This window comes from Hypanus sabinus, chromosome 28 (genome assembly GCF_030144855.1).
Source record: "Hypanus sabinus isolate sHypSab1 chromosome 28, sHypSab1.hap1, whole genome shotgun sequence".
In the NCBI taxonomy this organism is placed as follows: Eukaryota; Metazoa; Chordata; class Chondrichthyes; order Myliobatiformes; family Dasyatidae; genus Hypanus; species Hypanus sabinus.
Genome location: NC_082733.1, coordinates 11,987,793 through 12,013,206, shown reverse-complemented (window position 1 = coordinate 12,013,206; position 25,414 = coordinate 11,987,793). Strand labels below are relative to the sequence as shown.

Here is a 25,414-nt window from a genome sequence, read left to right as displayed (position 1 = left end):
TTGCTCACATTGCACCAGAATATGTGGATCCCATATCAGCCTGAGGACCCACCAGTAGACAACCTCTTAGGAGAACATCTTACTTGACCCAACCCTTACACAGAGCCTTCAGTCTGGACTCCATGTTCTACTCATATTTCTCAGATCCACACCCATCCTTAACACAACCATCCACCCTTCCCCAAGAATCTGCCATCAAGTAACTCACAACTATATGTACACAGCCTCTTGCCATAATCCATCAACCTCAGTCACTACATATCCATATTCAGCAGTCCCAACACACACACTCTCATCCTCAAACAAACCCTTCAATTCTCGATCTGCCATTTCCACAGACATTGAAATGAACCACTCATATTGTGCTATGTTGCTCGAGCATAAATATCGCCTATATCCTTCAAATTCACCCCTCAATATCCCACAAGTAAACTCCTACTCTCTCCACTAACTTGAATAACCCAGCCTCTGCCTGTTGTCCCTTAATTCATGTCTGTTCCCCTGAAATGTAACAAATCAGTCTCACTCCATCCCTCTCCCTCAGTACCGCAGTGCCTCCATTTACTTAATTTCCAATTATACACTGCAAAGTTCAAGGAGTATATTGTGAGCAACCCCAGTCCTTGTGGAACACCGCTCCAGACTAAACCCCTTCCCTCTGCTGTGTATTACTATCCTTTACTCTCTGCTCTATGAAACCAACTAACAATCCACTTTGCTACTTGTCTCCTGACTGTATTCTCCATTCTTAGTCTGTTGACAGGTACCCAGATGCACATTGGACAGGATTATCGTGATATAACACTCATGGACCTTCAGAGACTAAGCACCAGGTCACTCATTCATTGATATAGCGTAGTGGTTAGCACAATGCTTCACGGCACCAGCGACCCAAGTTCAATTCCCACTACTGCCTTAAGGAGTTTATACGTTCTACCCGTGACCACATGGAATTCCTCTGTTTGCTCTGGTTTCCTCCCACAATCCAAAGACATGCCAGCTAGTGAGTTAATTGATCATTGTGAATTGTCCCATGATTAGACTATGGTTAAATGGGGGTTGCTGGGCTGTGCAGCTTGAAGCCCTGGAAGGGCCTATGCACACTGCATTTCAATAAATAAATAAACAAACAAACATTTTTCCTTTGTTAAAGGTCCACAAAGAAGCCCTGGAAAACATGAACTTCTTACCAGGCCATAGGAGCCACCACTTGGTTAAAGAAGGCATTGCTGATAAAACTCAGTACAAAGTACAGCCTTTGATCAACTGAAAGATAGAGAGTTTCAAGTTCACAACATGAAACTCAGTGTGAAGCTTGTGGTTTATGAGCAATCAGTGATCCCCGCTTCCCTGCCCACTCCTGAGACCTGAACTATTTACAAGCGGTACAGGGAGATACCATCTTCATTGTTTCCACGAAATCCTCCAGATCATTGGATGGATAAATGAATCATCATCAACTTTCTCTGCCAAGCCAAAATTGCAAGCATTAACATCCTAATTACATTCAATTGGTTCCAGTGGGTAGGTGATATAGCTACCAGGTGGCACGGTGGTGTAGTGGTTAGTGAAGCACGTTACTGTGCCTGCGATAGGGTTCAACTCCTGACACTGTCTGTAAGGAGTTTGCATGTTCTCCTCATGATGGTGTGGGTTTCCTCTGGTGCTCCGGTGTCCTTCCACAATACAAAAACATCCGAGTTGGGGTTAATAAGCTATGTTGGTGCCAGAAGCGTGGTGACGCTTGTGGGCTGCCCCCAGCACATCCTCAGACTGAGTTGGTCGTTGCTGCAAAGGACCCATTTCACTGTACGCTTCGGCTTACATACAGCAAATAAAGCTAAACTTTATCTAATCTTTAACGTCTTTCACCTGGCTGACCCCAGTCTCTTGAAGTGCAGTTCTAGTTTCAGTCGCTCGAAGAGAGCTGGAGGAGGGGAGTTATGTTCCTCTTGTAGCACCCTCACCAGCACGGGGACTGCCGGCACACTGACCACTCACCGGAGCCTTGACAACATGCAGAAGCCCAGTGTAAATGACAGAAGGAGTTTACCACGTGCCAGGCTATCCACCCTGTTAGCTGGGCATTTCCCGCTTATCCGTAGCAGAGACTGCATCCTTCTCAGAACAGTCCTCAATCCTGAAGGCCTGTCTGAAGTAATACCTGGGGTCTTTTTAAAACCTATGTGCCATTCTCTCTCTGTTACGTCCTCAAAAAGCAATGGACGTCAGTGAAGTTGGTGAGTTTAAGACCTCACCTGATGAAGCCTCGTGTTACCAGACCTGTTCCTGCTGCTGTGGTGTTGGCATCGACAAGGTGGAAGTGAGGTGAACTTTCTTTGCCGATGGGCTGTGAGTCTTTTCAACCAGTCAGGGGTGTGGGCAGATCAACTGGACGAGTTTCTGGGCAAAAAGCAATGTGAGCTAGCAGGGTGGTGCACTCCAAAGAAGCAGTCCTGACCACACACAAAATGCTGGTGGAACACAGCAGGCCAGGCAGCATCTATAGGGAGAAGCACTGTCGACGTTTCGGGCCGAAACCCTTCGTGCTTCTCCCTATAGATGCTGCCCGGCCTGCTGTGTTCCATCAGCATTTTGTGTGTGTTGTATGAATTTCTAGCATCTGCAGATTTCCTCATGCCTGACCACAGGTGCCACAATTCTGTGTTCTGGTTTTCCTCTAGAGCCCCAAATCCCAATTACGTGCTGGCAAGCAGATGGCCAGTGTAAATTATCCCTTAATGTAAGCTAATGGCAAAATATCATCAAGGGGACTGGAGGGTCACGTGTAAAAGGGACAGTGAGGGTAAATGGAACTGCTCTCCCGGGAGATGACCTGGAATGGATGGATCATCTGTGTACTTTACGGGGTAGAAACTGCCCCCATTTCCAGGTGAGTCCTCCTACAGAATCCACATCAGACTTCACCAAACAGAGATAGGTAGATCATTACTCAGTTCGTGATGGTGCCGTGGACTACCCAAAACTGGAGTAAGAATGGGTGTGGGTTGAGAGCCTGGGAAACAGATATGGTAGCCCGGGGGATACTTGTGGGGTGGGCTCGAGAATGGCCCGGTCTGGTGATGTCCTGGCACTGGTCGTGGAATATCCCGGTGCTTGTCTGGTGTTAACTCTGGGCTGATGGAATATCAGTCTGCAGATTGGCCCGGTGGTAACGCGGGGCTGATGGAATATCAGTCTGCAGGTTGGCCCGGTGGTGACCCGGGGCTGATGGAATATCAGTCTGCAGGTTGGCCCGGTGGTGACCCGGGGCTGATGGAATATCAGTCTGCAGGTTGGCCTGGTAACCCGGGGCAGATGGAATATCAGTCTGCAGATTGGCCCGGTGGTAACCCGGAGCTGATGGAATATCAGTCTGTAGGTTGGCCCGGTAACCCGGGGCTGATGGAATATCAGTCTGCAGATTGGCCCGGTGACCCGGGGCTGATGGAATATCAGTCTGCAGATTGGCCCGGTGGTAACCCGGGGCTGATGGAATATCAGTCTGTAGGTTGGCCCGGTGGTAACCCGGGGCTGATGGAATATCAGTCTGTAGGTTGGCCCGGTGGTAACGCGGGGCTGATGGAATATCAGTCTGTAGGTTGGCCCGGTAACCCGGGACTGATGGAATATCAGTCTGCAGATTGGCCCGGTGGTGACCCGGGGCTGATGGAATATCAGTCTGCAGATTGGCCCGGTGGTGACCTGGGGCTGATGGAATATCAGTCTGCAGATTGGCCCGGTGGTAACGCGGGGCTGATGGAATATCAGTCTGTAGGTTGGCCCGGTAACCCGGGGCTGATGGAATATCAGTCTGTAGGTTGGCCCGGTGGTGACCCGGGGCTGATGGAATATCAGTCTGTAGGTTGGCCTGGTGGTGACCCGGGGCTGATGGAATATCAGTCTGTAGGTTGGCCCGGTGGTAACCCGGGGCTGATGGAATATCAGTCTGCAGGTTGGCCCGGTAACCCGGGGCTGATGGAATATCAGTCTGCAGGTTGGCCCGGTAACCCGAGGCTGATGGAATATCAGTCTGCAGATTGGCCCGGTGGGAACGCGGGGCTGATGGAATATCAGTCTGTAGGTTGGCCCGGTGGTAACGCGGGGCTGATGGAATATCAGTCTGTAGGTTGGCCCGGTAACCCGGGACTGATGGAATATCAGTCTGCAGATTGGCCCGGTGGTGACCCGGGGCTGATGGAATATCAGTCTGCAGATTGGCCCGGTGGTGACCTGGGGCTGATGGAATATCAGTCTGCAGATTGGCCCGGTGGTAACGCGGGGCTGATGGAATATCAGTCTGTAGGTTGGCCCGGTAACCCGGGGCTGATGGAATATCAGTCTGTAGGTTGGCCCGGTGGTGACCCGGGGCTGATGGAATATCAGTCTGTAGGTTGGCCCGGTGGTGACCCGGGGCTGATGGAATATCAGTCTGCAGATTGGCCCGGTGGTAACGCGGGGCTGATGGAATATCAGTCTGTAGGTTGGCCCGGTGGTAACGCGGGGCTGATGGAATATCAGTCTGCAGGTTGGCCCGGTAACCCGGGGCTGATGGAATATCAGTCTGCAGGTTGGCCCGGTAACCCGGGGCTGATGGAATATCAGTCTGCAGATTGGCCCGGTGGGAACGCGGGGCTGATGGAATATCAGTCTGTAGGTTGGCCCGGTGGTGACCCAGGGCTGATGGAATATCAGTCTGCAGATTGGCCCGGTGGTGACCCGGGGCTGATGGAATATCAGTCTGTAGGTTGGCCCGGTGACCTGGGGCTGATGGAATATCAGTCTGTATGTTGGCCCGGTGGTAACGCGGGGCTGATGGAATATCAGTCTGCAGATTGGCCCGGTGGTAACGCGGGGCTGATGGAATATCAGTCTGCAGATTGGCCCGGTGGTAACGCGGGGCTGATGGAATATCAGTCTGTAGGTTGCCCCGGTGACCTGGGGCTGATGGAATATCAGTCTGTATGTTGGCCCGGTGGTAACGCGGGGCTGATGGAATATCAGTCTGCAGATTGGCCCGGTGGTGACCCGGGGCTGATGGAATATCAGTCTGCAGGTTGGCCCAGTGGTGACCCGGGGCTGATGGAGTATCAGTCTGTAGGTTGGCCCGGTGGTGACCCGGGGCTGATGGAATATCAGTCTGCAGGTTGGCCCGGTGGTAACGCGGGGCTGATGGAATATCAGTCTGCAGATTGGCCCGGTGGTAACGCGGGGCTGATGGAATATCAGTCTGTAGGTTGCCCCGGTGACCTGGGGCTGATGGAATATCAGTCTGTATGTTGGCCCGGTGGTAACGCGGGGCTGATGGAATATCAGTCTGTATGTTGGCCCGGTGGTAACGCGGGGCTGATGGAATATCAGTCTGTATGTTGGCCCGGTGGTAACGCGGGGCTGATGGAATATCAGTCTGTATGTTGGCCCGGTGGTAACGCGGGGCTGATGGAATATCAGTCTGTAGGTTGGCCCGGTGGTGACCCGGGGCTGATGGAATATCAGTCTGTAGGTTGGCCCGGTGACCCGGGGCTGATGGAATATCAGTCTGTAGGTTGGCCCGGTGACCCGGGGCTGATGGAATATCAGTCTGTAGGTTGCCCCGGTGACCTGGGGCTGATGGAATATCAGTCTGTAGGTTGCCCCGGTGACCCGGGGCTGATGGAATATCAGTCTGTAGGTTGGCCCGGTGGTGACCCGGGGCTGATGGAATATCAGTCTGTAGGTTGGCCCGGTGGTGACCCGGGGCTGATGGAATGTCAGTCTGTAGGTTGGCCCGGTAACTCGGGGCTGATGGAATATCAGTCTGTAGGTTGGCCCGGTGGTAACGCGGGGCTGATGGAATATCAGTCTGTAGGTTGGCCCGGTGGTAACGCGGGGCTGGTTGAGTGTTTCCTCGTGGACTCATCCGGCTCCAGCCCTGGGTCGGTCGGTCAGGCCGACGCTGATGGATTGCGAGTCCGTGGCTCGCTGTGGGACTAGCACGCCATTCTACACCGATGATTCGCAGGACAAGTCAAACCCCGCCCGCCCTCTTTCTCCTCCCACACCGCCGCTCTCGCTTCCTCATTCCGCAGCCCTCCTGTTTTCAACAGTCGGCCCAGGAATTAGCGGCACTACGGGCTCAGTTCTGCAGGTAACCGGGGTCGCGCTGACCTTCTCGGGCGCCGGGTAGTGAGCGGAGTGGAGTGGAGTGGGGGCACGACCGTGGCATCGTGTCCCGCCCTGGCCGGGACAGAGCCTCACTGGCAGTCTGCTCCAGAAGCAAAACCTCTGCCAGGCTCTGCAGTGAAAACTTTCTTTTGGGGAGGGCGGGCACTTCATAACCCCGGGTTTATCGCTATTTGGAGCAAATGCACCGTGCCCTACTGCCGGTGAGAGCTCGCCGTGGGTTCACACAACGGTAAGGCCCTTCTCTCGGAGGTTTGCGAAACGCACATTCTTTCATACCGGGGGGGAAGTATCGTTCATACAGATAACGTTGGGGTCCTCAGACAGTGGGGACGGGGCCGGAGTAAGGTTTAACTCCATGGCGTGTTCCCAATCCCCACTCCAGCTCCTGGAGCTAAAGCTGGATGAATTCTCCGGGCAAGCTCTGTTGTTCCAGGACTCTTTGTGGCCGAGCCCCGATCCCTGATCCCCGATCAGCTCTCGCCGTTGAAGTCAGGGGGCGGGGGGTGCTCTTCCTACTGTACGGTAATGACTGAATTTAATTCAACCGAGGCGCCAAAAAGGTGAACCCACGCGTGCTGCTGGAGGGTGTGCATTTCAGGTGCGCAGAGATGTGCAGGCACAGTGTGGGCGCCAGGGGATAGCGATGGAAACCGATAGGGTAGCGGAGTTTAGGGGGCTTTTAGATGGCACAGGTATACGTAGGATGCGGATCACGTGCAGGCAGGAGGGATCTCGGCCCTAAACGTCCACTCTTTACTCATTTTTCCATGGATACTGCCAGGCCTGCTGAGTTCCTCCAGCATTTTGTGACTGTTAATCTCTGTGCTGAACAAATGCAAGGTTGTGGGCCGAAGGGCAATTTCGGGTCCTGAACAAATATTCTGTGTTGTAACTGAGCAGGTATTTAATAATCTGACAGAAAAGCGAAATGCAGTGAATACTGGAAATATTACACTGACAGGGAAATAAAAGAGTAAATTGTGGAGAATGAAGCCGAGTTTACGATTGTTAGTGTTGAAAAGCACCTAACACGAAGCATTATATCTGTGTTGCCTCTCTGAATGTTACTTGCATACAATATCATTCTGAGAGGGACGTCCGACCTGGGGCAGGAACTAGCGGGCAGGAAGGAATCACACATTTGAAAGGTTGCATCACCAATGTTGTTGTTCCACATTACAGCATCTGTTAATCTCCCGTCTCCCCATATTGGCACTACGGATGGGATTAATTGCTTTGAGTTAGTCTCCATTTGCCAATGACTGATTGACGCATTTTCATCCTCACAACATTACTTCCACAAATAAATTACCTGGTTATTTGTAGGATCTTGCTGTGCAAAAATTCTCTGACTATGACCCGAAGTATTCATTGGGTTCAACTGGCTGTATCCCCCATCTGGTATGGGGGAGGGGGGGGCTACTGCACAGGATTGAAATAAGCTGCAGAGAGTTGTAAACTCAGTCAGCTCCATCGTGGGCACTAGCCTCCTTCCTATCCAGGACATCTTCAAGGAACAACGCCTCGAAAAGGCGACGTCCATCATTAAGGATCGATCACCCATCATCAGGGTCATTGCTACCATCGGGAAGGAGGTACAGGAGCCCGGAGGGACACAGGCAACGATTCAGGAACAGCTTCTCCCCTCTTGCCAACAGATTTCTGAATGGACATTGAACCCATGAACACTACCTCCCTACTTTAATTTTTGTTCTTGTACTATTTATTTCATTTAACTATTTAATATAAATATTTATTGTATTTAAATTTTCTATACTACTATGTATTGCATTGTACTGCTGCCACAGAGTTAATGTTGTTAAAGTAAATGTTGTTAACAGCAAAGTGATAGTAAACTTGATTCTGATTATTGTTTATAAGGGGGTGGGGCAATTACTGGCAATTGTAGTGTGTGTTGGGCATTCTCAAGGTGGCACTGCAGAGGTGCTGAGCAGGTTCTTCAACAAGTGCTGCTTAGAAAGTCCCAGATCTTTGATAATCTTTCCAAGTTGTGAGGGAGGAGACATAGAAAGTAATTGAATGAGCAAATAGTGCCTGCTCCGCCAACCCTGACCTCCAGGGTATTAGATGCAACATGTTTTGGGGGCGGAATCCCTCTGTTGTCTCACTCACCAGCTCTGAGGATCTGATACTTGGCGTAATATTGCTGGTACCTCCCTGGATCCCAACGACCTGTCATTATTTTGTCTGAGAGATCCACAGAGTGATCCTTAACTTGTTTGTGAGCCAGTGCTGGAGTTAATAGGAGAGGGTCACAAAACAACAAGTTTCAGAAAACAAAACCATAACGTTGTAATGAGCTGGCAGGTGAAGTGTTCATGCAGACGGGTAACCTTTGATCACAACTGTAAAAGCTGGAGATATAAAAGCTTTAATCAAGTCAAGTTCAGGATGAGGAGGAAGGGAATGCAAAAAAGAACACAGGAACATTTTGTGATGGAGTGGATTCAGGAATAACGACATGACTGAATAAAGACAATGTGATGTTTAATACACGGATAAGATTTAGTTGTCACTAGCAAGGCTTGACCTTCCTGGCCTCGCTTCACTACTCTTGCAGAGATGTTGATAAACTTTTCCGTCCATTTCAGGAAAGTTGGGCAAGGAGTTTCGGGATCGATAAAGAAGCTTTGCGAGCATTGACGGAGCTGTACTTATCCAGGAAAATGAAAATCACTCTACTGTCTTCCTGATGGGCCTCGTATACAGTTGCAAAGTTTTGCTGAGTCAGGAGGAGTGCTTTGATCTGCTGTTGTAGCCAGGTAAATTTTTGTACACTGATGACCAAAACCAGTAATTTTTACCGCTAGATAAAAACACAAAATGCTGGCAGAACTCAGCAGGCCAGACAGCATCTGTGGAAGGAGGTAGTGAGGATGTTTCGGGCCGAAACCCTTCATCAGGAGTGAAGTAACTTGGGATGGTCAAGGGGGGGGGGATAAGAAGTGGGGGGAGGGATAAAGTAGAGAGCTGGGAAGTGGGAGGGAAATGGGCTGGGGGAAGGTGGAGAATTATGGGGAAAAAAGAGAAAGAAAGGTGGGGCTGGGGGGAGATATATTGAGGAGGGAAAAGAGAGAGAAAGAGAACCAGTCTAAAATAATAGATAGGGATGGGGGGCAGGGGTATCAACGGAGGTCAGTGAGTTGGATGTTCATGCCGGCAGGAAGGAGGCTACCTAGGTGGGAGATAAGGTATTGTTCCATTGGCCTGCGTGTGGCCTCATCTTGATGGTAGAGGAGGCCATGGACAGACATGTTGGAGTGGGGGTGGTCTGTGGAATTGAAGTGTGTGGCCACGGAGATCCCGCCACTGCTGGAGGACCGAGCGCCGGTGTTCGGCAAAATGGTCTCCCAATCTGTGGCGGGTCTCCCCAATGTATAAAGGGCCACTTTGGGAGCACCGGATACAGTACATCACCCCAGTTGACTCGCAGGTGAAGTGGTGCCTCACCTGAAAGGACTGTCTGGGGCCTGGGATGGTGGTGAGGGAAGAAGTGTGGGGGCAGGTGTAGCACTTCTTCCGTTTGCAGGGATGAGTGCCTGGAGGGAGGTCGGTGGGGAGGGATGGGGGGGGGGATGAATGGACAAGGGAGTCGAGTAGGGAGCGATCCCTGCGGAAAGCCGAGAGTGGAGGGGAGGGGAAGATGTGGCTGGTGTTGGGATCACGTAGGATCAAGTCAACTGGGATGATATACTGTATCCTGTGCTCCTGCCGGCATGAACATCCAACTCACAGATCTCTGTTGATACCCCTGCCCCCCCCCCTTACCCCCATCCCTATCTATTATTTCAGTCTGGTTCTCTTTCTCTCTCTTTTCCCTCCTCAATATATCTCCCCCCCAGCCCTACCTTTCTTTCTCTTTTATTTCCAATAATTCTCCACCTTCCCCCTAGCCCATTTCCCTCCCACTTCCCAGCTCTCTACTTTATCCCTCCCCCCACTTCTTATCTCCCCTTGACCATCCCATGTTACTTCACTCCTGATGAAGGGTTTTGGCCCGAATCGTCGTCACTACCTCCTCCCATAGATGCTGTCTGGCCTGTTGAGCTCTGCCAGCATTTTGTGTTTTTATTTATTTCCAGCATCTGCAGATTCACTCGTGTTGCCTTTGAATTTTTACCACTGATGTGTGATACAGGCAATTTAACATCATGAATTGATGATTACTTTGAGGAATCTGCCTAGCATTTTTGTGGTTGAATATTACCTGCCGGTGCCTGAATGTTGATCAAAGCTTAATTCATGCATGAAGATGTATGAATGGAATTGGGCAATCAAGAACAAACAGCCACACTTCTACCTCCACGATAAAACTTCCTTATGAAGCATCTGAAGATGGTACAGGTAAGGAAACAAAAGATGGGTCTGGAGGAACCGTGGAAGGTGACAACAGAACCATTATCCATATTTTCTGGTCAAAGACGGAGCAGCAATTATAATTAGAAATTGCTGGGTTACAGAATTGCACAATGACTAATAGGAAGATCAGATACCATTACCTGAGCTTCGATTGAAGCCCATTTGTATCCCCTAGGAGGGGAATGGCAGAGAGATTAAGATGGTGTCATTGAAGCAGTGAATTAAAGTGGCAGGCAACTGGAAGATGAGGTCATGATTATGGACTGGAGAAGATCAGATATTTTTCCAAACAGATGAGACAGCAGAGAGGTATTCAGTAAATGGGTGCCTGTGGTTTCAGTTGGAGGCAGTGTTTGGGGATCTGAATGATAGCTGACCTGACAGGAGTTGCATGAGTTGAGATATTGAGTTGTAGAGTCCTTGAAAGTTAGTCTATAGATTGTGAAATACTTTAGTTTTGAGGTGAGTGAGGTATCCATGCTGGTGCAGAAGTCTAATGGTTGGTGATTCTGCCTGATGGATTGTGAAGCCTCAGGACATTTTTTTAAGATTGAAACTTCCAATATTGGCTATATTTTGCTTGTGTCAGGGTTTAGTTTGTGACAACACTTCAGTGCCCTTCTGCAAGTTCTGCTTTTTGTATTTTGTCTTTTGCTGACATTTATAGCATCACCACAGCAAGTGGGAACCAGTATACAGGACATTTCAGTGAGTCTCGTTGCCACATCTTCCCATGGTCTCCCAAATTATCTTCCATCAAGTGCTAACCCAACTTCTTCAGGCCTTTATTTCAAGGTTCAAAGTAAATTTATTACCAAACTACCATATACTATCCTGAGGTTCATTTTCTTGCAGGCATTCACAGTAGATACAAAGAAACACAATAGAGTCAATGGAAAAATGCACAAAACAAACAAAGGTGGACAAATAATCAATCTGAATAAGAAGATAGATTGTGCAATTATAATAAATAATATTGAGAACCTTTGTTCTCAGTATTAATCCTTGAAAGTGAGTCTGCTGGTTGAGAAGTAGTTCAGTGTTGAGTTGAGTGAAGTTATCCACACTGGTTCAGGAGCCTGAAGGGTAACAACTGTTCCGGAATTTGGTGGTGTGGGACCTAATGCTTCTGTACCCCCTTCCCAATGGCCGCAGCAAGGACAGAGCATGGTGGTGGGGGGTCTTTAGAGTCCTATAACACTTACAGCACAGAAACAGGCTCTTTGGCCCATCTAGTCCATGCTAAACTATTAATCTGCCGAACCCCACTGATCATTCCCCTCCCATCCATTTAGAAGAAGATGAAGAAAGCCCTTAACTCTGAGTGGAGTCATCGGGACGCTGTCATGACGGCATTTTTTTTTAGCAGCTAAGGAAGCCGAGTCGCTAGCTCGGCGCTGAACCCAGCATGGATGGAAAGTGTGCAAGGGAGCCGGCTGGATTCGAACTTGCTCCGAAGCGAACTCGCCTTCACTCCGAAGTCCGGCACTGATACCACTACGTCACTAGCCGGCCTCCCGTCCATTTACCTACCCGAATTTCTCTTAAGCATTGAAATTGAGCCTGCATCCACCACTTCTGCTGGTAGCTCATTCCCCACACTCACCATCCTCTGAATGAAGAGGTTCCCCTTAAACATTTTACCTTTCACCCTTAACCCATGACCTGTAATTCTAGTCTCAACCATTAGTGAGTGATTGCGGCCCCTGTCAGTTAGGGTCGACCATGGATGTGGCATCCGGGCTGTCTGGACATGCAAGCCTGGGCAGTATGATATGGAGAGCAAGCATCCCCTCTCCGCGCATCTGAACCCAAAGGAACGGCAAAGAGTTTGATCCAGCATCGCAGGAGTTGCCAAATCAGCATTGAACTCAACGTAGGTCTGCCGTAGGGATGCCAGCTCCAGATATTTCCCTCGGGGTTCACTCCTGCTTTCCCATGAGTGAGTTTAGCTGCCAGGCAGCAGGGGTTTGAGACCAGTTATCCTTTTCCTAGATGAGACACCAGCCACGGCCTTTGAGCCCCATCTGCCCGAAGCGAATGGCTTTAAGGTGCTAGTTGCTGACCTTTGCCCTTTCTTCTGTTATTGGAAAGGGTTCTGCTGGGCTTTGTTGCTCAACCAGGAGCTGGACTTGGTTGTGAGAGGCTATTTGAGGTGCCTGCTAACCTCGGTGGAAAAAGCCTGCTTGCATTTACCCTCTCTATACCCCTCATAATTTTGTATCCCTCTATCAAATCTCCCCTCATTCTTCTGCACTCTAGGGAATAAGGTCCTAACCTATTCATAAATGTGAAGTTATCCACTTTGAAAGCTGGAACAAGAGGGCAGAGTATTGTCTGAACGGTGTCGAGTTAGGTAAGGGAGAAATGCAAAGAGACCTAGGAGTCCTAGTTCACCAGTCAATGAAGGTGAATGAGCAAGTGCAACAGGCAGTGAAGAGGACAAATGGAATGTTGGCCTTTGTTACAAGGGGAATTGAATACAAGACCAAGGATGTTCTTTTGCATTTGTACAGGTCCCTGGAATATTGTGTACAGTTTTGGTCTCCAGGTTTAAGGAAGGACATTCGGGCAATTGAGGAAGTGCAGTGTAGATTCACTAGGTTGATTCCTGGGATGGCAGGGCTGTCTTACGCAGAGAGATTGGAGAGATTGGGCTTGTACATGCTGGAATTGAGGAGATTGAGAGGGGATCTGATTGAAACGTTTAAGATAATTAAAGGATTTGATAGGATTGAGGCAGGAAATATGTTCCAGATGTTGGGAGAGTCCAGTACCAGAGGGCATGGATTGAGAATAAGAGGTCAGTTATTTAAAACAGAGTTGAGGAAGAGCTTCTTCTCCCAGAGAGTTGTGGAGGTGTGGAATGCACTGCCTCGGAAGACGGTGGAGGCCAATTCTCTGGATGCTTTCAAGAAGGAGCTGGATAGATATCTGATGGATAGGGGAATCAAGGGATATGGGGACAAGGCAGGGACTGGGTATTGATAGTGAATGATCAGCCATGATCTCAGAATGGCGGTGCAGACTCGAGGGGCCGAATGGTCTACTTCTGCACCTATTGTCTATTGTCTATTCAACCTTTCCCTATAACTCAGGTTCTTTTTTTAGCACATCTTTATCTACACTGATTTACAATGTAAATTTAAAATGTAAATTTTCTCTACACTCAATCTTACTGATATGCTGCCTTGTCGGTAGGTGACCAAACTGCACACAATACAAATTAGGCCTCGCCAGTACACTTTTACAGAACTTCCCAACCCCTGTCCTGGTGGGGAGGGTTTTTCCTGTGATAAGCTAAGGTTTATTCACTACTTTTTGTAGGCTTTTCTATTCATTAGCTTTGGTGTTTCCATACTAGGCTCTGATGCAACCAGTCAGCATACTCACTATTGTGCATCTATAGAAGTTCAAAGGATTTCGACGGCCAAATCAGTGGCAGGAACAGACCACAGCAACGAGGTTTCTCACAAGTCAGTAATGCTTGTTTAAAAGTACAGAAGGGACAAGTGGGGCGGCCATTCTTGGGAGTAGGCCGGAGGGTTGGGGTTTGGTTCAAAGGAGGTGTTGACTCTGGGTAAGTTTCTGTTAAGGTTCCCTTTTTATTCCTCTTACTATACCTAGTGCAGTAAATCTCTCTCGTGTGTTCTTCATGCTGGATGTTGGAGTCCTGGGAGACCCAGTGTCTCCCAGGGGCCTACATCTGTGTAAAGTGCATCCGGCTGTACCTCCTTGAAGACCGTGTTAGGGATCCAGAGCAGCAGCTGGATGATTTCAGCTTGTACTGGAGAGTGTGGAGATAATTGAACAGAGTTACAAGGAACATAAGAACATAAGAAATAGGAGCAGGAGTAGGCCATCCAGCCTGTTGAGCCTGGTCCGCTATTCAATAAGATCATGGCTGATCTCACCATGGACTCAACTCCACCTACCTGCTTTTCCTCGTAATCCTTAATTCCCCTACTAAGCAAAAATCTATCCAACCTTGTCTTAAATATATTAAGGTATCCTCTACTGCTTCATTGGGCAGAGAAGTCCACAGATTCATCACTCTTGGAAAAGCAGTTCCTCATCATCTCTGTCCTAAATTTACTCACCCAAATCTTGAGGCTCTAGTTCTTGTCAAAACTACCTGTGGAAGTAGTCACCCTTAAATTGCAGGAGGTGAGTAGCTGGGTGACTGTTCGGAGAAATGGAAATGTGAATAGGTAGCTAGCGCTGATCACCCTGTGGCCATTCCCCTCAATAATAAGTATACTGTTATGGGGTATGACAGGACACCCGAATGGTATGTTGCCTCCCAGGTGCCAGGGGTCAGGGACATCTCGGATCATGCCCACAACACTTAGGAGAGGGAGGGAGAGCAGCCAGATGTCTTGGAACATATTTGTGCCAATGACAGGAAGGAAAAGCAGAGGTCCTGAAAAGAGAATTTAGTGAGCTAGGTAGAAAGCCGAGAAGCAGGAGCTCCCGGCTAGTAATTTCAGGATTGCTGCCTCTGAGGGTAGAAATAGGATAATTTGGCAAACTAATGCGTGGCTAAGAAACTGGCGCAGGGGGCAGGATTTCAGGTTCTTGGATCATTGCGATCTCTTCTGGTAGAGGTATGACCTGTTCGAAAATGATGGGTTGCACCTGAACTCAAAAAGGACCAATATTCTTTTGGGCAGGTATGTTGGAGCTATTGGGGAGGGTTTAAACTAATTTGGCAGGGGTGGGAATGGATGGTTAAAAAAACAAAGATAGCGTGCAGTCAGACTGTCAGGAAGGGCAGGCAGATGATAGGACAAAATTTCAGACAGCAAGGTGAGTATCAGTGCTTTAAGGATGCAGAATCAAAAAGGGGAGCACATGCAGTACTCAAAGTGTTATAACTCAATGTACAGGTGCAGGAATGTACAGGAAATAAGGTGGATGATCTTGTTGCACTATTACAGATTGTCAAGTTGACGTGGCTATTATTGAATTGTGGCTGAAGGATGGTTGGTAGTTAAATGTCCAAGATTACACGTTGTATCAGAGGGACAGGGAGGTAGGCAGAGGAGGTGGCATGGCTCTGCTGATAAAGAGTGGCATCAAATCAGTAGAAAGATATGACGTAGGATAAGAAGATGTTGAATCCTTGTGGATTGGGTTAAGAAACTGCAAGGTAAAAGGACCCTGGTGTCAGTTCTATACAGGCCTCCCAACAGTAGCTGGGATGTGGACCACAGATAACAACAGGAAATGGAAAAGGTGTGTCAAAAGGGCAATGTTATGATAGTCGTGGAATGTTTCAACATGCAGGTTGATTAGGAAAACCAGGTTGGTAATGGATCTCAAGAGCGTGAGTTTGTTGATTGCCTACGAAATGGCTTTTTAGAGCAGTTTGTCATAGAGCCGATGAGGGAATCAGCTATACTGGATTGGATGCTATATAATGAACTGGAGGTGAGTAGGGAGCTTAAGGAACCCTTGGAAGACAGTGATCACAATATGACTGAGTTCAATTTGAAATTTGATAGGGAGAAAGTGAAGTCTGACTTTCAGTATTTCAGTGGAGTAAAGGAAATTACAGTTCTATGAGAGAGGAGTTGGCCAAAGTAAATTGAAAGGAACAGCTGGCAGGGATGACAGCAGAGCAGCAATGGCTTAAGTTCCTGGGAAAAATGAGGAAGATGCAGGATAGATGTGTCTCAAAAACAAAGAAATACTCAAATGGCAAAATAGTACAACCATGGCTGACAGGGGAAGTCAAAGCTGATGTAAAACCAAAAGAGAGGGCATACAATGAAGCAAGAATTAGAGGGAAGAAAGGATTGAGAAGCTTTTAAAACCCTAAAGAGAGCAACTAAAATAATTAGGAGGGAAAAGATGAAATATGAATGGAAGCTTGCAAACAATATCAAAGTGGAAAGTAAAAGCTTTTTCAAGTATAGGTAAGCCTAATAATTTCTAAGATAGGTACATGTTTGGCAAACTTTGTGGGCCAAAGGGCCTGTATTGTGCTGTAGGTGTCCTATGTTTCTATGTTTTAAAAAAAAGAGATGAGTGTGGATGTAGGAGCGCTAGAAGATGATGTCGGAGAAATAATAATGGCGGACAAGGAGAAGGCAGATGAACTAATTGAGTACTTTGCATTCCTTCACTGTGGAAGACACTAGCAGTGTGTCAGATGTTGAAGTGTGAGGGAAGTGAAGTGAGTGCATTACAAGGGAGAAGGTGCTCAAAAAGCTGAAGGACATAAGGGTCCATAAGTCATCCTGACCAGATAAGCTGCACCCGAGGGTTCTGAAAGAGGTAACAGTAGGGCCTGTGGAGGCATTAGCAATGATCTTTCAAAAATCGTTGGACTCTTGCATGGTGCCGGAGGACTGGAAAACTGAAATGTCACTCCACTCTTTAAGAAAGGAAGAGGCAGCAGAAAGGAAATTATAGACTAGTTAGCCTAGGGGTATCAAACTACTGGCCCGCGAAGGGGTCCAATCCGACCCACGGGATGATTTGGGGGGAAAAAAAGTATATTCACGACCATTTATTATGTATATGTATGGCAGCTGTACAACAGGCAGCAGTTAACCACCTGCTGTGCATATGCACCTACCACCCTGCACTGAAGATCACTAGGGCCCAATGTGCGTCGTCAGACACAGTATAAACACAGAGTAACACCTTAAGGAAGTAACACCTTAGGCAATGCTGAGACTGTTTGCTGCTGTGGTTCAAAATGCTTTCCAAGAAAAGTTGACCTGGAAGGTCGGATATTCAATGGTCATTGGTAAGATAGTTTTTTCTTCTGTGAGGTCAGTGGAAAACCTCTATGTGTGATATGCTCGCAACAAGTGGCTGTGGCAAAAGAGTACAATATCAAACGACACTATGAGATATCACACAGAGAAGAATATGACAAGTACGCAGGACGCAAAAGCTAAACGAGTTTGAAGCAGCTCTGAAAAAACAGCAATGTGTTCACCAAAAGTCGAGAGACTCATTATGGAGCTGTCAGGGCCAACTGTGTATAATTGCCAACAAAATAGCTGCGACATTGAAGCCATACTCAGAGGGGGAATTCATGAGAGCATGCATGCCGACGGCAGCTGAGCTGGTGTGCCCTGAGAAGAGACAGGCTTTTGGTAATATCAGCTTGTCAAGAAATACTATGGCAGAGAGAATCGGGGACCTTGCAGGAGTTTTGAACAGTCAACCAAAAGACAAAGTGAAATCATTTATTGCCTTCTCAATTGCAATTGATAAGAGCACCGACGTGACTGATGTAGCTCAGTCAGGAATATTTATTCGTGGTGTTGATGCATCTTTGACCGTCACCGAGGAGTTTGTGGAGATGGTGCCCATGACAAAGAACACAACGGCGAATGACATTTTCTCCAGCCTCATCGAGGCCTTGGACAGACTGGGGGTTGACTGGAGTCACCCTGCCAGCGTGGTAACAAATGGCACACCGTCCATGGTCGGGAACAAGGCAGGTGTTGTTGCAAAACGCAGAGAAAGTTCGGACAGAGAATCCAGAGCAGGAATTTTGGAATTTTCATTGTATTATACACCAAGAGGCTTTATGTAACAGGAGCCTGAAAATGGACAATGTCATGGATGTAGTAATTAAAACGGTTAATTTTATCAGAGCCAAGGGACTCAGCCATCGGCAATTTGACACACTTTTGTCCGAAAGTAATATTGGACACTGCTTACCCTACCACACTGAAGTCTGCTGGTTGAGCAGAGGGGTTGTGCTCAAATGTTTTTTACAATTACGTGCGGAAATTGGAAAGGGAGGTCAGTGGCAGAGTTGGATGACCCAGTTTAAGCAATTAAAAGTGCTTAATGTAACATGCAAGACCACAAAAAACTTGTTACGGAATACGACGAACAAGCATTTATGCCTTTCAAATTGAATTAGGCCTGTGGGAGATGCAACTATCCCGGAGCTACCCAGCTCATTTCCCCTCTTTGCAGTCTGTGTGTGTCGCTCATGGGAATAATGACAACATGGACAGGTACAAGGACAAAATATCATGGCTGAAAAGTGAGTTTCAGAATCGTTTCCAAGTCTTCACTCACATTTTGAAGGAATTCTCACTATTTTGCTCGCCGTTTGCCATCAATGCAACATCAGATGTGCCTGAGGAACTCCAAATGGAACTAATTGAAATTCAGTGTAAATCGGCTTTGAAATATAAATTTGAGACTGGGGGTCTGGACTCATTCTATTAATACCTGAGACCGATATACTCCAAGACGACAGAATTTACCTCAAAGATCCTTTGCATGTTCAGGACAACGTATCTCTGTGAGCAGGCATTCTCCATAATGAACATTAACAAATCCAAACTGCACTCGCAGCTGACACAGACATATCTAGGTGACATTATGAAAATCACAACTGCCCAGGAACTGGTCCCTGATGTTGACAGGCTGGTTAAAGCCAAGAGATGTCAGGTGTCTAGAAGCAGCAAGTGAAAAATGAGTGACACAGTTCGGTGCACTGGGACATGTAAGCAAAATGCAATATGAAATATTGAGTGTCATAATATTGTGATTCATTCATTTTCTGACTATCCTATTATTGTAAATGTGATCATTTCAATAAAAATTAGAGGCTAATTGTGTTCATTTTCTGAGTTTGATGGCTGGAAGCAGGCTAATAAAAATTAGGTGCAGTTGTGTAGCCTACATTTACAATTGTGTTTCATTAGGTCTACGCTAGTGTCTTCTAATGTTCGATTTCAAATGGTTTATTAATGGAAAGGGTGTGGCTCCCAAAACAATTTTAGCCAAAATAACATGTTTTATTCTCTCTCTCATCACAACTTTCTTGTAGCCTATGACTGTATGTTAATACCAATCATAAAAATAATGCTTGCTAGCAATCTACTTCATAAGAATCGAAACACGTGAAGTGAAACACTTTGTAGTTATAGCAGAGACAGACACATGAGAGCAGGTTGAAAAAAACGAAGGTAACGACAGCTGTGGGAGCACGCGCACGTGCGTTTGCGCATGCAAAATTGATCTGGTCTGCATGAAGTCGCATTTTGCCTAGTCTGGCCCATGACCTAAAATGAGTTTGACACTCCTGAGTTACCCTGACCTCAGTGGTTGGGAAGATATTGGAGTCAATTGTTAAAGATGAGGTGATGGAGTACATGGTGACTCAGGACAAGATAGGACAAAGTCAGCATGGTTTCCTTCTGGGAAAATCCTGCCTGATGAACCGGTTGGAATTCTTTGAGGAGATTACACATTGAATAGATAAAGGGGATGCAGTGGATGTTTGTATATTTGGACTTTCAGAAGGCCTTTGACAAGGTGCCACACATGAGGCTGCTTACCAAGCTAAGAGCCCATGGCGTTACAGGAAAGTTACTGGCATGGTTAGAGCATTGGCTGATTGGTAGGAGGCAGCAGGTGGGAATAAAAGGATCCTTGTCTCATTGGCTGCCAGTGGCAACAAACTTGTTGCCAAGTTTGCAGGTGATACAGAGATTGGTGGAGGGGCAGGTAGAGTTGAGGAAACAGGCTACAGAAGGACTTGGACAGATTGAGAGAATGGGCAAGAGGGTGGCAAATGAAATACAATGTTGGAAAACACATGGTCATGCACTTTGGTAGTAGACTATTTTCTAAATGGGGAGAAAATTCAAAACCTTGAGATGCAGAGGGATTTGGGAGTCCTTGTGCAGCACACGCTAAAGGCTAATTTGCAGGCTGAGTCAGTGGTGAGGAAGGCAAATGCAAAGATAGCATTCATTTCAGGAGGTCTAGAATACAAGAGCAGGGATGTGATGCTGAGTCTTTATTAAGGTACTGGTGAGGCCTCACCTTGAGTATTGTGAACAGCTTTGGGCTCCTCATCTAAGAAAAGATGTGCTGGCATTGGAGAGGGTTCAGAGGAGGTTCACAAAGATGACTCCGGGAATGAAAGGGTTATTATATGAGGAATGTTTGATGACTCTGGGCTGTACTTGCTGGAATTCAGAAGGATGAGGAGAGATCTCATTAAAACCTTTCAAATGCTGAAAGACCTAGACAGAGTAGATGTGGAAAGGTTGTTTCCCATGGTGCTGGAGTCTAGAATAAAAGGACACAGCCTCAGGATAAGGGGGCATCCATTTAAAACAGAGATATAGAGAAATTTCTTTAGCCGGAGGGTAGTGAATTTTGGGAATTTATTACCCCAGGCAGCTGTGAAGGCCAGGTTGTTGGATGTATTTAAGACAGAGATTGATAAGTTCTTGATTGGACATGGCATCAAAGGTTACGGGGACAGGGCCAGGGAGTAGGGCTGAGGAGGGGAAAAAGGATCAGCCATGATTGTATGACAGCAGACTTGATGGGCCAAATGGCATAATTCTGCTATGTCTTATGGATTTCAAAATGCATTTATTATCAAAGAATGTATAAATTATACAACGTAGAGATTTCTTTGCTCACAGGTAGTAACAAAGCAAGAAACCCAAAAAGACCCAGTTCAGGTGCCAAACATGCCAAATCTGTGCAAACTTCTAAGGAAGTAGAGGTGCTGTCATGCCTTCTTTGTAATGGCACTAGTGTGCTGGGCCCAGGACAAATCCTCTGAAAGGAAAACACCAAGGGATTTAAAGTTAGTGCCCCTCCCTACCTCTGATCTCCTGATGAAGACTGGCTCATGGACCTCTGGTTTCCTCCTGCTATAGTCAGTAACCAGATGTTTTGCTGACGTTGAGTCAGAGGTTTTTCAATGAGATTTTCAGTCTCCCTCCTCTAGATTAATTTGTTCCTACCTTTGTCTTGGCCAACAACAGTGGTGTTATCAGCAAACTTAACTATGGCATGGGAGCTGTATTTAGCCTCCTAATCATAACTATAAGGCAAGTCGAGCAGGGGGCTAAGCACACAGCCTGTTGTGCATCTGTCCTGATGAAGATTGCGAAGGAGATGTTGTTGCCAATCCAAACTGACTAGGGTCCATAAGACAGGAAATTGATCTTAATTATAGTTCCAGATCTTAACTTCTTTGCCATTTGAAAACAAAACCACCTCAGTTCCTGACTTTGTATTTTTCCCTTCACTTGTAGTCTCTGTTTCCTGACCTTTAAAGAATTTGCTAATGGGACACCACTGTCTTTTTGCTCTGTCTAAATCTGCCATGATTTTGCCCACGTCTCTTCACCACCTTTTATCCCCCTTAAAGACTATAACTCCAAGTCCTCTAGTCTCCACTTGTCCTCGTCCCTGGAGCAATGCAAGTAAATATTTTCTGCACTCTCTGTACAGAGTAGGTTGCAGTACTTCCTTCATAGTCTAACAAAACCTCTGTGCTTTACCACACAAGAGGTAATTTGGGCCTTTGCATCTTGTGGTCAAAAAAATATGTACTCAGTTTGGTTCTACCTGCCAGCACTGGGTCCATAGCCTTGCAAGACACAGCTCATCAAGTATTCCCCCATGTTAAATGTGAAAAGCTTTTCTGTGTGTTCCTGAACCCTAATACCTTCGAGGTGAGAAAAAACTCCTCTAATTCTTCCAAATATTACTTTAAATCCCTGTTTTGGAACCCAAATACCAGTTAAAACAGATTATTTTAATCCCATCTATGCCCCTCAGATTTTTATACACCTTACCTAAGTTTCTCCAACAAAATTAATCCTGGCTTGATATTTCATTCCTTATTGCTACAATTCTGGTAGCACCTTCATAAATCTCCCCCCCCCCCTTACAGTGGGTGGGGGGGTAATACACTCTCCAGTGTGATCAACTCTTTCAGTATATGGTGACCAGAACCCTATGCAGTACTCAAGCCATGGTCTATCTAGCCTTGTGTTTGGTCCCCTCATAACCTCCTTACTTTTATCTTCCAAGGCTCGGTCAATACAGCAAAGCATCACTGCAGATTTCTGTGCATTGAAAACTTTTGCCACTTTCTGTCCATATCAAGTTTAAGTTCAGTTTATTGTCGTTCAACTGTACACACACATACCACCAAATGAAACAACGTTCTTCCGGACCAAGAGTACATATAACTCACATATACCACATAACTTAATATTACCACAAATAAGTTAACAAATAATAAAATATTCTAGAAGATTGACATTTAGCATAAGGTGTATTTACAACACAGGTTAAAGGGTAAGTAATATAATGCTACTGATGTTTCATAAGTCCTGAGACCTGGGTCGTGGCAAAAAGATGCACATTACCAGATTATCTGTATTATTCTACAGTCTAAAGTCTCCTCACGGTCTTCCAATTTTGGAGCATCTGTAAATTCCCTTCTCACTTCCCTGCTGTTGTACTCAGTGACTGTATACAATTCCTATGATCCCCCAGGTATTGCTACCTGCTCATTAGAAACCTTGCACGCATTCAAGGGTTTTAATGCACAAGACTTTTTGTTCTCATACATACACTGCTCTTTGGTTGATGTCGGCTTGCCTTGTTCTTTCTGCAGAAGTGCATTACTTCACAGACATCTGCCACCTGTCTGACCATTTTGACTAGTCCATCTGTATTCTCTTGTCTTGGTTCCTGCATTAACCAATGGCAAAACAGCATTCTTCATTAATCTCTGGGAGCATTGTTATTTGCCAACCTCTAATCTGAAACTATCCATTTACCTCCATTCTGCTTTCTTTCTTTGAGCCTATTCATGAATCCTGCTGCCTTTCACTTCTTTATTCCAAGGCTTTTAGTTTTGCTATTGAGCATTTTCCTCAGAACTTGCAAAATGCTTTGTAAAATTTTGTGAAAGCAACATCCACGTCATCACCTTTCCCTTGCATAAAAGATTAGCACTCGGGTAGAGCAGGGGTTTAGGAAAGCTAACAGAATAGTATCTGATGCTAGAGGAGTAGATATAAAAGATGGTGAGGTTATGTTTCAGTTACAAAGAACCACACCTGGTGTATTTATTGAAATAGTCTGGAAAAGGTTTACTAGACTTAACACCTGGAATGGAAGGTTGTCCATGAGGAGGGGATCGATAGGCTTGGCTTGTATCTGCTGGAGTGAGAGGAAACTTGATTGAACAAGGAAGTTCTCAAGGGGCTAGATCTCTTGTGCAATAAAGGTAAACTCTTAATCTGTCAATCTAGTTTGTCATAGCCCATGCACCTGATTTGTCTATTTGAACTGTCCTTTCTGTAATGGTAATTATAACAGTATATTCTGATTTGTACGGATGGCATATGAAACATATTATCACTGTACCTTGGTACTGTGACAATAGTAAACTGATAATGGATGTTGAGATGATGTTTCTGCTTTAAAATTAGGACTCGGTGTTTAAAAATATGCGGTCACCGCCTGAAGACAGAGAGAGGTGATGAGTCTATGGAACTCTCTTCCTCAAAGCACAATCTTGACATCCAGTGTTGTGAAAGGTTACTCGGGGTAGACTGGAATGGGGAATTGATACAACCAGACCAACAATGTCCTTAGTGAACATGGACGAGATTTGAAGACTTCTGTCAATGGGCCAGTTGGCAGGGCATTGAAGCCAAAATAAGTGCTGGAAATCCTCATGTGGGAATTGTCCAGGGGTATGGGTTGCATTTTAACACCCAGAAATGGGTAGATTGGTGACATATCCATGTTTATGTAAATCCAAAAAAGAACTTACCAATTTGAGTTGGAGTTGGAACCCCTCACCACTGACCACCTCCACCCCTCCTCCCTCAGTCCCTGTCACACATTCCCTCATCATCTACTGACCAATCATTCCTTCCTCCTGGCCAACGGAAACCATTTTCCTCTCACTAAGTGTACTCTTCTCTCTGTTTACCTCTACCTCCTGAGCCTCCCTCCGCACCATTCAGTCAGTCTCTCCCAACCTGTCCTTTCCTCATCCAACAATGGACCTTCTTTCTCATGACTACCTTCCTGCAGCTTTGTCCTTAACCACTGTGGGCCCTTCCCTCCAGCCGATGTCAGATGCCGCCAATCCCTTCCCAACCTCAGCTCCCAGTTACACCCCATCTGTCTCACACCGTCTGCCCTCGCTGACTTTGTGGGGGAGCCTGCCCAAGAAACCTCCAGCCTGTCAATCAAGCAATCCCTTAAGACACTGGTCCTCAAAGAGTATTTGACAACTAATGCACAAAAAAAAACAATAACCTGCAAAATTCAGTAGTGTTTGGCTTTTTAACAGGGAGGAGATTATTGGAGCAAGACGGTATTAGCAATGAACTGAGGACACACGTCGATTTAACTTCTGAGATCGGTGAAGGAACTACTGCCGACATGTACTGGGATGTCAGCCATGAAGACACTAGTGAGAACAGCACGGAGCAGGAAATGGGTAAAGTGGTAACCATTTAAATATACTATATATAATGTGTTAATAATTAATAAAGTAACTTCATCGAATGTTTATAATAAAATAAGAATAGATTAATTATGGAAGAAAAGTTTTGTTTTAATTATTTGGCTTTGGGCCTGTTGCTACTCCAGTCCCTCTCTAGCCCTCTCAGTCTTGGGTTCTTAGCTGGCCTTAGGTTGAAGTTACCTATCCTCTCCATCACTGAGAGTACATGACTCAGCATTCGTTTGGCATGGCCATTCAGTGAAGTAAGAAAATCGGCCATGGAAGTTCCGGTTAAAGAGTGGTGGTGTTGAGAATTTTTGGCAATGGGTATTGGATGGTTCTTCGACATGGAGGGTTTGTGTGGCATATGGAGTTGGAGACCTCTCCACTTTACGTGGCCCTACCAGGATTTTGAGTTTATACAAATTTTATTGAAATATTCAATTTGATCCTGGACTAGAGAATATCTCCTACTAGTACTTTGTTCAGGGGAGTGCTGTGCTGTCTTACCTTGGGAGCTGGTGGGGTGAAGGAAGGAGGAGATGCTCAGAAGCTTGGATGAGATGTACAAGGTATGAAAGAAAG

The 25,414-nt window shown here is 46.5% G+C and overlaps 1 protein-coding gene across 3 annotated transcripts in view; it reads left to right on the top strand.

The window, feature by feature from the left end:
• The first annotated feature begins 5,985 nt into the window (after nucleotides 1–5,985).
• lrrk1 (leucine-rich repeat kinase 1) overlaps nucleotides 5,986–25,414 on the top strand; it is a 216,811-nt gene continuing 197,382 nt past the window's right edge. For 2 of the 3 annotated variants that reach the window (XM_059952613.1, XM_059952611.1), the window contains exons 1-3: nucleotides 5,986–6,127; nucleotides 8,778–8,948; nucleotides 24,674–24,823. In XM_059952613.1, coding sequence (XP_059808596.1) covers nucleotides 24,766–24,823 — 58 coding nt within the window. In that variant the 5' untranslated portion in view covers nucleotides 5,986–6,127; nucleotides 8,778–8,948; nucleotides 24,674–24,765. Of the gene's footprint in view, nucleotides 6,128–6,167; nucleotides 6,395–8,777; nucleotides 8,949–24,673; nucleotides 24,824–25,414 lie in introns of those variants that run through there. The other variant, XM_059952612.1, reaches the window with a different exon arrangement.